This window comes from Sinohyriopsis cumingii, chromosome 14, assembly GCF_028554795.1.
Source record: "Sinohyriopsis cumingii isolate HCF-2022 chromosome 14, ASM2855479v2, whole genome shotgun sequence".
In the NCBI taxonomy this organism is placed as follows: Eukaryota; Metazoa; Mollusca; class Bivalvia; order Unionida; family Unionidae; genus Sinohyriopsis; species Sinohyriopsis cumingii.
Window position 1 is genome coordinate 26,184,516 of NC_142974.1, and position 16,339 is coordinate 26,200,854.

General features: G+C 34.5%; 1 protein-coding gene across 4 annotated transcripts in view; it reads left to right on the forward strand.

The window, feature by feature from the left end:
* LOC149783458 (uncharacterized) overlaps positions 1-16,069 on the forward strand; it is a 30,829-nt gene extending 14,760 nt beyond the window's left edge. For 2 of the 4 annotated variants that reach the window (XM_089931693.1, XM_089931696.1), the window contains 8 exons: positions 1,290-1,430; positions 3,707-3,737; positions 5,856-5,968; positions 10,098-10,134; positions 10,484-10,578; positions 11,185-11,221; positions 11,557-11,651; positions 15,802-16,063. In XM_089931693.1, coding sequence (XP_089787819.1) covers positions 1,290-1,430; positions 3,707-3,737; positions 5,856-5,968; positions 10,098-10,134; positions 10,484-10,578; positions 11,185-11,221; positions 11,557-11,651; positions 15,802-15,893 — 641 coding nt within the window. In that variant the 3' untranslated portion in view covers positions 15,894-16,063. Of the gene's footprint in view, positions 1-1,289; positions 1,431-3,706; positions 3,738-5,855; positions 5,969-10,097; positions 10,135-10,483; positions 10,579-11,184; positions 11,222-11,556; positions 11,652-15,801 lie in introns of all 4 variants that reach the window. The other 2 variants (XM_089931694.1, XM_089931695.1) reach the window with 2 other exon arrangements.
* The last annotated feature ends 270 nt before the right edge of the window (positions 16,070-16,339 follow it).

Consider the following 16,339-nt stretch of genomic DNA (forward strand, 5'->3'; position numbering starts at 1 on the left):
TTGTTGTCACCCAATCCATGAATTTACCTAGAATATAATATATTTGACATTCAAAAACAGAAAGAGGCAATTTTCGTAAAACAACACTATTCCTCCCATATGGTGTTCGAGGTGCCGTCCAAAGTGACACAGACCACTCTAAAAATTCAGTCGGTGTCAGGACATAGTTTGGAGAATGTGATGGAGAGAAAGAGTTTTCGTTATTGTAGCATGAGCCAGGGAGTTTCCAAAATGGTCTTGTATGAGATCTAGGATACGTAAAAGGTTGAAACAATATATCGTAGGGTCTAACTTCTAAGATAAGATACCACACACACATACATTCACACACACACACACACACACACATAGATAGATAGATAGATAGATAGATAGATAGATAGATAGATAGATAGATAGATACATGTGTGTGCAAAATATCTCCAATTTACAAGCATTATGTTCCGGATTATCATTGGTTACACGTGCAATGGTAGATATGTCAAATACACAACCGATATGTACTCATTATTACGGACACATAAGGTGGGTATGTGTGAGATTTTTTATTTTTAACATAGCTTAAACAATTTGTCAGTCATATCGTTATGATGTCGGCAGTGTGGCAGATTATAATGATGTCTAGCACTAAGGCATCATGCCGCAGACATGTGGCACGATGTCCTACCCAGTCACATTACCCTGACACCAGGCCGACCAGTCATAACACTAATCTGATTGCTGAGCGCCAAGCGAGACAACGGATAGTAACAGTTTTATAAATCTTTGGTACAACTCGGCTGGGTATTGAACCCATGACCTCCCACATCCGAGGCGGACGCTCTAACCACTAGGCAACCGCAGCGGTCGACACATAAGGAATCAGCGTGATTGCATACTGTACTATTACTCTCATACGAAGCAAATAAGAAGACTGAAGAAAATAATTTAATTCAGGAACATGGAATAAATGCAAAAAGTATCATTGTATTGTCGGTGTAAGGCATAACTTTGAAATGAATGAAAAACTTCTTTTAGCAAAGATATTTAACCCCAAATACAAGCTGCAGTATAACAGCAATTTGATATCGCGAGGTCATATTAACATTGACCCTAAGTAGGTTTGCATATTTTTGTAACTAGAATCACTACTGTGGTGTATTGCATTATTCATACTTTGATAATATATACTACAACTGGCGCCAGAGATGTTCTTTCAACCCATAAATGCACATTTTTATTCGTTTATACCTCTATTTGTTTTATTATGTAATTATAAAAACATAAACGTTTTATTCCATTTTCTGCAGAGGATAATAAAAACATAGCAGCAATAATGAAATTATTGTTTGCCGGATTGGCCGCACTAGCTGTTGTTTATATTGGCTTGACAGTAACTGTTTTCCAAATCAAGAGACGGCGAAGTGGTCGTGGTTTTTGTAGGAAGCAAGGTTAGTGAAAGTATTCACCGTACTTTTGTTTGCTACACCATCCATTAGAGAAGCTTTTGACGTTCGTATCATTATCTTTACAATTTTGGTCCAAGAATGTGAATGACATAAGAAAAGCTCTGGTCAAGATCATATATATCGATTTTCGACTATAGTAAGGCATATTTAATAGACTGCTAATAGGTTGAATCATAAAATGTATAAATTAATTACTGTACTAATTTGCTAAGAACAGATCCCGTTCACTTGCTTTTTTATTATCAATGACGTGTATATGATGATGTCATATCAGTTCCTGTTATCATTATTCGTGTTAATTGTGCAGTTCAACTAACCCGTCTCTTTTCTCATTACCAATGTATGCAGGTACAACATTCCGTTTCTGCTCTGAATTATCTCGCATCACTGGTGTTTGCCTGCACAATAGGCACCTGCTAAGAGATCATATTCTAGGTGGTACAAACACCCACGTTGTTAGCCAATATGCCGATGCTGAGCAACATCTTAATATGATAATTGGACCGGAAATCTGCCTCACCGGCTGTATAAATTACACGACAAATTCGTTAAATGATGGTGATGGTATTCGTAGAACTGTTTGGGTATATCAAGCCAAGGATAAGCTAATTAACTGTTGGGTATATCAAGCCAAGGATAAGTTAATTAACTGGCTGGGTATATCAAGCCAAGGATAAGTTAATTAACTGGCTGGGTATATCAAGCCAAGGATAAGTTAATTAACTGTTGGGTATATCAAGCCAAGAATAAGTTAATTAACTGTTGGGTATATCAAGCCAAGGATAAGTTAATTAACTGGTTGGGTATATCAAGCCAAGGATAAGTTAATTAACTGGTTGGGTATATCAAGCCAAGGATAGGTTAATTAATATAATGAGAGGCATATACATAAATATTTCTTACGTTTGCTGAAACTCTTAATAAGAGCGTTAACTTTGTATAGCACATAACTCCATTTAAATGAATTATTTGACTTGAATGGGAAACTCATGACTTCACTAAAATAATCCTAAATATACTATTTGTAGCGCTTTACACTCTAACGTAACTCAGATCGTTTAATGCCATTTAAGCATGAAATCTGATAAAGTGAATTATAGGTCTGAAGATTACTTTATTTCTCATCAAGCATAATATTTTATGGACCCTGCTTTAAATGAATAAATGCAGCTGCTTTCTGTGGCGAAATCGACTGGTAGTTATCTTTACTTTGAACTGATACACTTATTTTTTCCATAATCCATTTCCTCGTTCCTGCTTTTAGTTTTCTTCCTTTCATATAAATTGTACTAATTGTCTAAGAGGAAAATTCCACGGCATATGTAGAGTGTTGAAAAATTATTCAATTGTGATTTGAAGAATGTATCAAAAAATGGACAGTCTATATAATGCGATACGGTGACTACTAAAATACAAGAGAGAATCGGAGATCTCTAGTGGATTTTGGCAAACGTGAAAAAGAAGGGATGTTGAACGGTCATTTACATTAATCTCTGGATCAGACTGAGGCTAATAAATAGGTACACCACTTTACCAGATGACATTGGCTGTGCGTATGTGATGTATATATGGAGTGAATGAGTGAAGTTGATTTTTGAAGTGCTTATGCTAAGTATGATTTATGAAGAATCGTGTACAGGGCAATTATTTGCTTAGTAAGAATTTGGGGCTTAGATAAAGTAATAGGTGAAACCGTATCTTTGAGTAACAGATGTATAAGGTACAATGTGCATACATGCCCCGGTGTGATGATAGGGTGAAGTTGTTTTCTATTTACTATGCTACAGATTTAAATGTAGCTAGAACGTCTGAAGTTAAGCAGATAATAGATTTAAAATAATCTATCCTTTCAAGATTGACATCCTTGTCCAACAATGTGGTTTTTCCAAGATTGGGAAACATGAAATATCAATATTTTTTTTTGGTTTTTTTTACATAGGGTAGTCTTTGCGTCTGCACTGTTTCCGAAAATTGGGAAAAGTATTTGAAGAAATAAGAAAAAAATTGAAAATCAACTGAGAAGGTAATTGTGTGGAAACGGTGTGAAATAGCCCCTAGAAAGCTTCATATCTATCAAAATATATGTCAGATTTTTATTTGGTCTTCGAAGCAATCAGTATATTTAGTTTATATTAGCGAGAAATGTCATTACAGTTATGATTATGTTTGATGATTGTACTATTTAATTTCATTATGAAAACAGTAGCAAGAACACTACTTGTATTAACTCTACATCTACTCTTTATTCTTCTTTCTAGGCAATCATTCAAGAGAAAGATGCGATATTGGGTAAGACTGATAACTGAAAATAGTATCCCTTTCCGCCTGGAATTTAATATTATTTCTTACTACCCATAAAACACATCGTTATCCCTTCTCTCTCTCTCTCTCTCTCTCTCTCTATATATATATATATATATATATATATATATATATATATATATATATATTTGGGGTCTAAAAAAATAATAATTCAGGAAAAATAGCAAATTACGCAATGCTCCTATTGTAACATCAAGCAAACATAGGTGTCATACCCTTGTGTCCTCCAAAATGTTAATATATCGCACACTGTACACAAAACTTACACATATCTTAAACTATGCAAATTATTGAATCTGACAGACTAGGTAGCAGTATTTCAAACATAAAAAATATTAGTAGACCAAACAAATGGACACAGCTGAGTCTCCAGCGGAGAACGAAGTAGAGATTGAAATTTGAAGAGTACAAGCGGCATAGTGAACACGAAATTCCAGTTTGAATATTTTACACATGCTAAATAACATCAGACACCTACGCAGTGATAAATAAAAGTCTTCTATTCAGACGTTATCAGCATTTATCGACATAATAAATGTGTTTAGTTTAAAGGCTTAATGGAGTCGTACAAAACATATGACGTATAAGAAAAATGAGGCCGTCGTTGCAAACTGTTAAGTAGTGTAGCAAATATAACTTTCGACCCAGATAAAGCAAGGACGAATTAGAAAGCCTAACTGACTGTAATATATTTATAATTAGTATACACTCATTTTTTCTCCGTTAACTTTACGTTGTTACAATCGTTCAGTATTTTAGAATATTGCACACCTTCATATTACACTCACGCACAGGACACGTGTGCCCAATAATGTATTAGGAATTACTTTGTAAACAAATCATGTGCTCTCCTGTAGCAGACGCTTTAAGTTTTGGACTGCCATATACCAGCTGTTTTGCTACATTCCGCGTTAACTTTTTTGAGACAATGTTTCGGATTTTGGCGATAAACATCAGATTTCATGAAATTGCTTGGTACCTGCAAATAGCATGCAAGTTATAAAGGCATAAACTGTCTCCTTTAGCTGATGATCAGAATGACAAATAATATACTTACAGTTTTACAGTCTGAATGTCCTCAAAATATATTTTCTTAGTTCTGCAAATCTGAATTACATGTGCCATGTCATGTGTTCTCAAGTTTGATTACGCATTTCAATATTGTATTGTAAATTCGACTAAATTCCAAGTGCAATTACATCCTCCTTATTACACTCAATATAAAATAAAATTAAATTCAAAAGCGTCGTTTTGATAATTGCAAGTCAAACACTTCATATTTTCCTCACATTATGATTTGAAATACTCAATGAGCGAATAAGCACACTTGCAGATGTAAACACGCTTCTCCCGCGTTGCTTCAATCCGATGTATTTTATGTACAATTTGCACAGATGAATCCAGTCCATTATCGCGGAATTTCGTAGACTTGACAAAAATGCCTAATTCTATTCATTCCAGATGAAATGGAAAACTTGTTACGATGCGCATTCATACACAATATGACATAATTTCAATTTTAAGTAGACCAAAACGCATTTTTCTTTCGAAATGTATGTCTAGCGCGCGAAAAATTCAAAATTTATCTGGACGGAGTTATGCGCGCATTAATACTAGTTTGGAATACGGCATACAATTATTTACGTTGTTTCTTGTAGCGTATTATATTTATATAATTAAGCCTTAGGTAGAATAAGAAAATGAGCATATAATAAAAATGTTACTGCATTTGAATGGGAAAATATGAACTCGTTTCGTCGGATGGATATACTGGACTGCCAAGGTCGTGCACTATTCCATCCCCAAAAGATATTCCAATCAAACTATTCAAATAGCTGGTAATATCCCTTTTCATTATAATGGAATAAGCCCTAAAGCCTGTCCTGTCAAAATGGAAAAAATATCCAGTAAGGTGTACAGTGTGGCACAGAATAATTGCCCTGGAAGTAGTATATAGATACATGCATACAAAACAATTGATGCTATGAAACTTCAGAAGATAATAAGGAGGTTGCGGGTGAATGTCTAATACAGTTAATCATTAACTATTATAATTTTTCCTCATCTGTTTTGTTCTTTTCACAGAATAGAAGTGAATCCAGTAAATGTTTATTCTGTCATGCGTAGTGAGGTTACTGGTGAACGAGAAGACATAAGAGCCGAAACAACTAATAGTATATACTACTCAGATATTTCTGGTAAGTTCTAGTTTGTGACCTGCATATATATTTCAAATAAATTGTGCCTGCTTCTATATGCTGTAGCGTTCTCAGTTTCGTAGAAAAGAGCTTGAACGAAAATGGAAGGGAGTATAGGGAAGTGCAAAGTTTGAATATGTGAATGAAGCATCACACATTTTCATTGACCTTTGAACTGACTATGTAATGCTATGTAGAATGTTGGATACCTGGGAATAAAACTTTTCGAATTATATGGTTTGATATGTTTTACAAGTTCCTGTTAATTGGAAGGAAGCTTTTTATTAGCTAATACATTTAATACAATTAGGTAGATATTTAGGGTGTGCATAAAAACTAGAGCTAGGTTCCAAAAATGAGAACGGCTTCCGAACCCACATACTATCACAACATTTTACAAAACATGTAGTTTCGTAAATATCTTTTGAAACAGGCATCAATCTATACGCACTGCAAAACAGGAGGTCTTATTAATGATAGATCTTAAGCTAAAGTAAAGCGAATATGAAATGAAGCGCTCGGTATCATATATAGGCCCATGGGACAATGGTTCAACTAGCATCGTCTATGTATATATTAAAAATGAAAAGCTAAAGAACAACTCCATGCCACACGTCATTGGGTATGCAAAAGAAGTTGGACGCTACAATCCGTAAAAGCACGTAGTAAACTGTTTTCCATACCGGTTGACTAGAGTATGAACAGTGGAGACGGTTCTTTAATTGCCGTGCAAAGTTTAAAAAACTGTCGGATGACTTACACTATCAATGTACGTTCTAGCGTCTAGCAACATGCAAACACATTTTCTTAGACAGTTAAGAGTTTATTTACGGACAGACACATATTTATGTTGCATGTTGTTTATTAGCACCAAAACTAAATATGAGGAATTAATAATTTAACTTTGTAGTATATCAAATTACAATGTTAACATGTGCATTTTATACTTTTAATTAGTTTTGCCTACCTGGTTACAAATTTTATCTTCATTAGAGGAATTAATGTACCGTTTGTGAAATCATCCGGAACAAAGTTATGTACAAATATATAATGAAGTAAAATCATTAAAGTAATATCGATACAATCCCTTGAAAATTTAAATTGTACTACATGTAAAACCAAATTTTGAATCCTGGCTGCCACCTCCCCATTTTAGCTATGAAGCTATCGCGTTAAGCTAAGAAACATAAAGAAACAAAACTAACACGTTGCGAACAATCGACACATACATATATTTCGCTAACTGACAAATTTATCATTTATGAAGGATTCACATTATTGTGAACTAAATCCCAAGTATTCATGCAGTTTCTTTCACAAGTTCCCAAGTATGGAATGTGTCGAATGAATGCAAATAATGTTGAATGTGATAATAAAACAATAGTCTAGATTCGATGTACTAATAGTTGTTATGTATCACAATAATATAATCCAAAATCCCTTGGTATGAGTTCACAATTTTATTAAAGTAGTCTTTGGTCCAAAAAGCAATGTGCACCTTTTAAATCCAATGTATAATTTAAATAAATGACTACTTTCAAATTATATAAGAGTACAACAATACATAATTCCACATAGATTTTGGTAACGCCAGATGATATCTGACCTGTGCTTGTTCGCGTCTCGCTGAAAAGTCAATTCCGTTCATGTTGTAGAAAAATATTATTTATAATCATAAGTTTATATTGTGTTCGATTCAAAACGGTCACGGGTACATTACCGAAATCTATTCGATCCATTATAATGGGTCCATATGGGTCGGTTAAAACTCAGTTGCTGCTCAACCTAGTAATGGACAAACTATATTTAGTGGCACCATCCATAGATGACCAACGATGCCATAATGTTCTTAAGGAATTAAATAAAAATGCAAAGGATGATTGTATTGTTATCACTGATATCGATGATCCGCCGTCCATCGAAGATCTTGATGGGGTTGAGGTGGCGAGGGTGGCGGTGGCGGGCTGGGGATGCTGGTGTCGTCAATAATCGTATGGTTTTAGATGACGTCATACCTAAAAAATAAACAAATCCAACCTGAATGTTTTCACGAGGCCAAGATAAAAACGAGGGTGCGTATATCTTTATTTATGACTAAATGAATCATATCACCTATACTTATCACACTTAAACCATACATACTCTATGAATCACTTAACATATACAGTAGTAATTGTTGAGAATAAAACACCCGCAGAAACCTACATTTCAACTTCGCTTCATAATGCATAATAAGAAACATGACTCGACTAATTACAATTATAATAATATGAATCAAAACGCTCCAAACTTGATGGCTGAAACTAGAAAAAAGTCATCCATCATAATGACAGTCATACTCCGACAGCATGACGTATAATTACCCCCTCCTCCACCTGCACTATCTGCTGCATTATACATATATTCTTAATCATGTAGCAGGGTTGTATACTTCGCAGGCGCCCAGCAGTCGTCGTTTTCACGTGTACATTAAGAGAAGAGCAAATTTAAAAAAATACAACATTACGGTGTACAAAATGCGCCACTTCGGTTATCTGGTAGTCTATGCTTATCATGCACGTCATATCAGCCATTTTTGGAACACTTGCTCCAGTTTGAATCTCGTCGCTTCAATTGCCCTGCAAGGCACGCCACGTAAAAAGTCTTACTGTTGAATTACGTGACACATGCATTTTCTTTGTTATAAATCAATTATGTAACCTCTGAATGTTTTTAAGTTATAATTGATTAGTGTCGAATTAAACTCTGTTAAAAGTATAAAACATGGGGTGTGAGATAATACATGCAACTGACGAAGAAGTCGGAGTTTGTTCACGTAAACGCTGCATTGTACTTAGCGTCTCACGTTCAATAGACTTTAGAATGTCCCCTGAATGTATTACATCTTCCATATCTTTCACAAACTAAAGTGACAAGCTGACATAATTGTAAAGTACAAGAGGCAGCATTAATAGCTGCACTGCACAAAAGTGTTGTATACTATTGTGTTCTTAGACAGAAATAAATTTAAACTTTCTTTTGTATTATTTATAGATTTATCATAAGACTTCAGGACTCACGGTACTAATCCAGTTAAGATAGTAAACATATGCAAACACCATGATATTAATAATCCAATAACCTAACATTTCTGAGTGCGCGCTCATGATCAAACATATATTTATCAGTATAGACGAAAACTGGATGACAGCTTCTGTGTAAAGGAAAGGATATGAGCCGAGGCATTTTCTGGACCTGCATGTGTTTGAAACATGTGCCTTCATTTCCGCACCAAATAGTCAGGTGCTAAATTTAGTAATGAGTGTTCCAAACTCAAGACTGTTAAAGGACTAAAATTCCATCGATAAAACAATATATATTGTTTTAACTTACAACTAGGATAAGCACTCAAAAAGTTCGTTTTCCTAAAATATAATTTACATTACTTAACAATCCTGGCCAGACTAGACCATATATAATGTCTGTTATGTTCACCAATTTCCAGGCTGGTTCCTATTTTCCATATAATTAGTACCGTGTGTCCTTCAGCTGTATCATTCTCTCGTTTGCTTGAAACAATGTCAATGAAGTTCGTTTCTCTGCCTTGAACTCACTTTTACTCGATATCTAAATTTAAATATATGGTCAGACGGCAAAAAATCGTTAGATTATGTGCAAAATAAAGTAGCTCCATGCCCATTACTGATGGGGTAATCTCCTGCAATATTTTCAAAGTTTCTCGCCTACTTCGCAGACGTATTTAGATCAGATTTCAAGAATATGAGAACTACTATGGCAAATATAATAAGTAATGGCTGCGTGTACAACGTAGAAGTTACAGGGATAGGTTTACATAACAAAGGAACATATAAAACATTTTGGAGCGAAAATAGGAACATTAAAATTAGACCACATATGGCAAAGGAATCCTGGCACATACATACATACATAAATACATACATGCATGCATACATATATAAATACATACATACATACATACATACATACATACATGTTGCCAACCTTAACAGCACATCAATGCAGTTGTTTTTACCTTGGTATATTGTCTTATTCTTTATACTTTCCTTACTTTATTTCGTGTAGTTTCCTTTCTACCAACCAATATAATACCCACGTATGTACATTGCAGATATCAGGGTTTCTCACAGTGCCAGCCAAGATTTCAGGTAAATTAGTGTACAAAAATAAACTATAACGATATATAATTTCGCATATTTTGATATATGTTCCATTTTCTAATTTTAATTAAACGTGTAGTGCCAACATGTGGTAAGGCTAATGGGAACTAGCCACGAAAAGAGTAGGAGATACTAAATTATATTTGCAACGTTACCTTCCTATGTATGTATGTATGTATGTATGTATGTATGCATGCATGCATGTATTTATGTATGTAGTATGTATGTATGTATGTTTTTATGTATACATGTATGCATGTATGTATGTATGTATGTATGTATGTATGTGTCAGGATGCCTTTGCCATATGTAATCAAATTTTAATTTCAACTTTCAGGCCTGCCGAAAATTCTGATTGTGACAAAATACACACGTATGGAAAAAGCCATGACCGGACATATAACTCGCTGAATTCCATAAAACGCAGACAAGGTTAGTATTGGAATAATGGACGTATCCATAATGGACTCTGGCAGTAGTGACATGAGACACACTTTGGACATATCATAATTATAAAGACGACCATAGGTTTGTTAATGGCGACACTGTTTGGAATTGATGGGAACTTCGGTGTTAATTTTGTGTTGGGGTTAATCATTGTGAAGGTATTCTTGAAAATAAGGAGAAACGCAGTAATTATTAAAATATTTAATACTATCCAGCACTCACTCTGCTATATTTCAAACGTTTTTTCAATATACAATCCAGCACAAACCTTAGTAATTAGCGGTCTGTTCATACCATGGTTCACACGTGTTTATAGACACAATATACATTCACAGAATTAGACTATATTATTACACCAGCAAGGAATGGAAGTACCTTGCAGGGATAGGTTTATATAACAATGGAACATATAACCAATTGTTGAACGAAAATAGAAACATACATTATTTCATTATGTTGCTAACCTTAATAGCACATCAATGCAGTTGCCGTTACCTTGATATATTGTCTTATTCTGTATAGTTTCCTTACTTTATTTCGTGTAGTTTTCTTTTTGCCAACCTATAAAATATCCACGAATCTACATTGCAGACGCCAGGGTTGCTCACAGTGCCAGCCAAGATTTCAGGTAAATTATTGTACAACAATAAACGATGACGAAATATAATCTCGCATATTTTAATATCATATGTTCTATTTTCTATTTGATGTTAAACGTGTAGTGCCAACATGTGGTAATGCTAATGAGAACTAGCCACGAAAAGAGTAGCAGATACTAAAATATATTTGCAACCTTAACTTGTAGTAATTCCTATGTATGTCGTGTTTGTATGTATGTATGTATGTAGGTAGGTAGGTAGGTAGGTAGCTAGGCAGTTAGGTAGGTATTGATGTACGTATATATGTTTGTATGTGTCAGGATGCCTTTGCCATATGTGTTCAAATTTTAATTTCAACTTTCAGGCCTGCTGAAAATTCTGATTATGACAAAATACACACGTATGGAAATAGCCATGACTGGACATATTGCTCGCTGAATCCCATAAAACGCAGACAAGGTTAGTATTGGAATAATGGACGTATCCATAATGGACTCTGGCAGTAGTGACATGAGACACACTTTGGGCATATCATAATTAGAAAGACGACCATAGGTTTGCTAATGGCGGCACTGTTTGGAATTGATGGGAACTTCGGTGTTAATTTTGTGTTGGGGTTAATCATTGTGAATGTGTTCTTGAAAATAAGGAGAAACGCAGATTAAAATATTGAATACTATCCAGCACCTACTCTGCTATCTCTCAAACGTATCTTAAAGATAGAATCCAGCAAATACCCTAGTAATTAGCGGTCTGTTCATATCATGGTTCACAAGTATTTATAGACACACTATACATTCACATAATTAGACTATATTATTACACAAGCACGGAATGGAATAAAAACTTATTAACGCTCATTGCTCTCACTTAAATATACTATCATACAAAGTGTGTTTATGTTAAAGTTGTGAAACATATATATAGACAAACACAAGCATAACGTCATGAAATGATTGATGATGATTGATGGTTATTATCTGCTTATTCCAAAAATCCGAAAAGATGAAAAGAGCTGTTGTAAGTTGTCAACAAACAAAGAGGGTTGACACATACGACACCTTTTGCTCTTCATTTTCTCAATGTCTTTACATCGTCATTATCTTCCTGTCATTAATACTATTTTGGCGGTATCAATATTAGAATAAGAGATCTTGCTCCTTACCGCATTGACTCTCCATCAAATTGTAGAAACAATAGGTATCCTGTTTTTGAAAGAGGCTTTCGACTACGAATTCTTCTTTTGGTACTTATCTTAAAATCATTTTTTCATACGATGGTACCGAACTTAAAACCGATGGTGATTCGATGATTGCATCTTTTAATGCTAGGAAACGAACGCTTCAGTACTATGGAAACCATACACTTTGAGTAAGTATAAGCACATATTTGACCATGGATTGAGATCATCACAACGTTTTATTTAAAGACCGTCAAAAGAAAATCAAACAATTATTCTCTTTATAAATGATATCTCGTTTAGATTTTGAGACGTGTTTGCAAGACAAGTATATCTTAAGTGGTGTTACGCATGAGTGAGTGTCAAAATATTACTGTATTATATTTGTTGGCTAATGCTTCCGATTACAATACAAACATGGAACAATGCAGAATTTGCGATCTCCGTCTGTAAGTTTTAAGTATATTTGGAAATGACATCAAACTGCCAGCAAAACGACAGATAAGTATCATATACGATGCATGGAAGTGAAAACCTTCACCATTGCCTCGCGACTCTGACCTATGTTCGAAGATAATGTTTTACAAAAACAGCTACCAAAACAGTTCTCAAAATAGACAACGCCATTCCAAGGAAAGTTGTCAGCCTTCCTCCTGTGGACAGCATCATGAACTTGTTGTTTAGCGAAGAGAATTTGTACTTGATTAACAAAGTATATGTCAGCAGCGTGGATACTTAACATTACCGACATGGCAAAGTCAAAAGAACACATATGCATGCATCCGAGGTATAGAAACCAGACAGACGGGATGCCTTCAGCAGCACATAGATGACAGAAGTTGACGGTTTGCATGCAAATGTTGAATTTAAATAACAAATAAAATCAAGCATGAGAGATGTTTGGAAATGATCGGTTGTGTACATTAGAACATGTAGTTGCAAAACAAGTATTTGTTGAATAGAGTAGATAAGTGGCAGAGGAAAAACAGTTTCATCCTATACAATCTGGCCTGATTGATATGGGACTTCAGTTTCCAGTAGTTCCGGCAAACATATAATTTGACAATACTCTCGAAATCAACAGTGTGAAAGAAGTGAACGTTGACTGCTAGAAAAATGGAACAAGAAGTACCTATGGAAATTGTCAAAGAGGATATTACCTAATTAGAACAAAACCATTACCAAATGTGAACAAGATAAACATAAAGTTAGGCACAGTACGAGGTTTTAGAAACTTGGCCTAACGAAACGTAAATGTCTGTCAGAAACTACATGACGAACATTTGATGAGTCAGCAAGAACAATTGGAAGTCAGGGAAGTTCATCTCAGAAACGACTGCTGTGCGAAAATGCTTTAATGACATGCGCGATCATTTCTTACTTAAATATACTTCTAAAGAGGCGACACGTATAAAGTCTCTCTTTTAACAGAGTAGGGTGACTACTTGTTCTTCGTTCATTCACATGCTCGACAGATATTGACAAGAAAAATCAGGTGTGAGATGATGGCTTATGAACGGAAAACTGGGAACGTCATTGCGTCCTGACTCGCAGTTTCGATACATATATGTGGACGGTTGTGGTGTGCTAAAGATGAACTTGCTTACAGATATTTAAGTCTATATCGTTAACAAAAACGACGTCTTGATATGATTGTGTAGCCGTCTACTTCCCAAACGATCACAGAGTGGAATAGTCTGAAGTCTGATGGACAACATTGACGTTCTGAGAGGAAATAGTGCATCTCCAAAATTCCATAATGAGATATTATAAAGATCAGATGACATAGTATTTCAACAATATTTTGCGTGTTTTCTTCTTCAAAGCAGCTTTGGATTTCCCTTAGAATAAATTGTAACTTGTTTAGATCGAGATCATTGATAAAAATAATAATGATATAAAATTGTAGCTTTTTGAACAATATGTTTATTTGCTTTCATAATTCATACATCGATGTATTTTATGCATATAGAAGACAGTTGAAGAACAAATGACCAAGCAAGTCTTCGAAACAAACTGAATGTCATCTTAAATGCAGAATTTTACAATGCTCTAGAAGTAAGCACTTTGAATGAAGTTATCATCGACAATTAGAAGGAAAACATGGAATTCAAGGAACCTATGAAAATCGGGTACAAGGATGTATACAGCACATAGTGTCAGTCGTTGGCACAATGACAATGTATTGTATCATTCGAAGTAAAATGTGACCCCACGACGTTGTGCATGTTGCAAATACGTTAAGCCTTATTGTGGACGATTGTATTCCTGTTTTAGAGAATCTTTCTCTTTTTAAAAACATGTTCACTTTATATAAATGGTGTCGTCGTGCTGCTTTCTTGTTGGAGACGTTGGATCGATATTAGTGAATTTATAGACTTTTTTGTTCCGGGTTCGCATAACTTATCGGATTGACATATTCATTCACGTTCGTGCGTCTGTAATATAAAATCATTGTTTCGAAGAACAGAGATATTGGGCGTCGCATTTTGTTTAGGCTCGTTGTATCTATCAAAGTATCTTCAGGTGGAACGATCACTAATGGTAATAACGAATTGCAACCCAGAAGGTGTGACTACTAAATAGGAGGAGTGTTGACAACTAACCCAAATGACCCTTTGCAGGGCCAACAAGATCTCTAGAAAAAAGATCCTACTCTCAAATTATTTACGCCTTTTGTATGTGTGTTTGTGAATGTGTCGAAGTTTCCCAGTTTGAACTTAAAATCTCTCACCTCTTTATCTGTGATATGATTCGCGTGTGTGTGTAATGTGTGTGTGTGTGTGTGTGTGTATAAACGCTCCTACACTTTCCTGCCTAATTGACAGTATAGTCTGTTGATGTAAGGGTCTAGTATACGTGTATGTTTAGTCTTAATCATAGCATCTTTAGACATTACACGTCTGGTCAGGAAAAATGAACGGGAGCTAGACTGTTTAGTGTGTTCTGGACTATATATAAAAACGGTTAATTGATAGCAGGGTATATGTGCATATTATCTAAACTTTTAGCATCTCAATATTTGAGGTCATGTCCATAATCAGGCGTCTATGCGAGTATGATACATCCTCAGGGATAAATTAAATTACTACCAATGCCAAACTATATATCGAATTATAATGTTCGTAATAACATTGTTCTTTCAGTTTTACCTGACATTATTCCCTAATTAAAACTAGATCCTCAATCGTGGTATATCAACAACATTATCTGGAGTTATAAATGCAACGCTGGAGTTATATAATATATGCACGTACGGAACTAAATCTAAAATAGTAAAACCTTCATCTTAAACGTTTGGCCAGACATTCGTTTCATTCTTTGATTAAGCTGTATAATTTTATAAAGCATGTTTTTATTTTTATAGCAACACCATATCTTTTATTATTGAATATGTTGCACTCGTAAATCAAGTTTTTCTGTTTACAGGGGTAAAGGATTCGGACCTGGAAAAACGTCAAAGACAAAAGAATATCAGACCAATTAGCATGAAGTTAACACAGACAGTTTCAGAGCTGTAATATATACATACGGGATGATCATGCATATATGGCTTAAGTAACAATTTTCCCAATTGCATATCTATCATTCATTGAAGAAAAACATTCAGGTGAAAATAGTCCAGTTAGAGTTGATACAAACAAGTAGAAGAGGTCGAGATCTATGTTTCTGAAAACAATATATATATATATATATATATATATATATATATATATATATATATATATATATATATATATATATATATATATGTGTGTGTGTGTGTGTGTGTGTGTGTGTGTGTATATATATATATATATATATATATATATATATATACATATTTATATGTATCTATAGAGAGAGAGAGAGTGAGTAAGCGATATATATATATATTAACGCACACATAGCACAGCCCATGGACCTTTGTACTTCGTTGAGCACTCTATATGAGTTTAAACAATTGTCGTTTTGGTCTACTTACAAT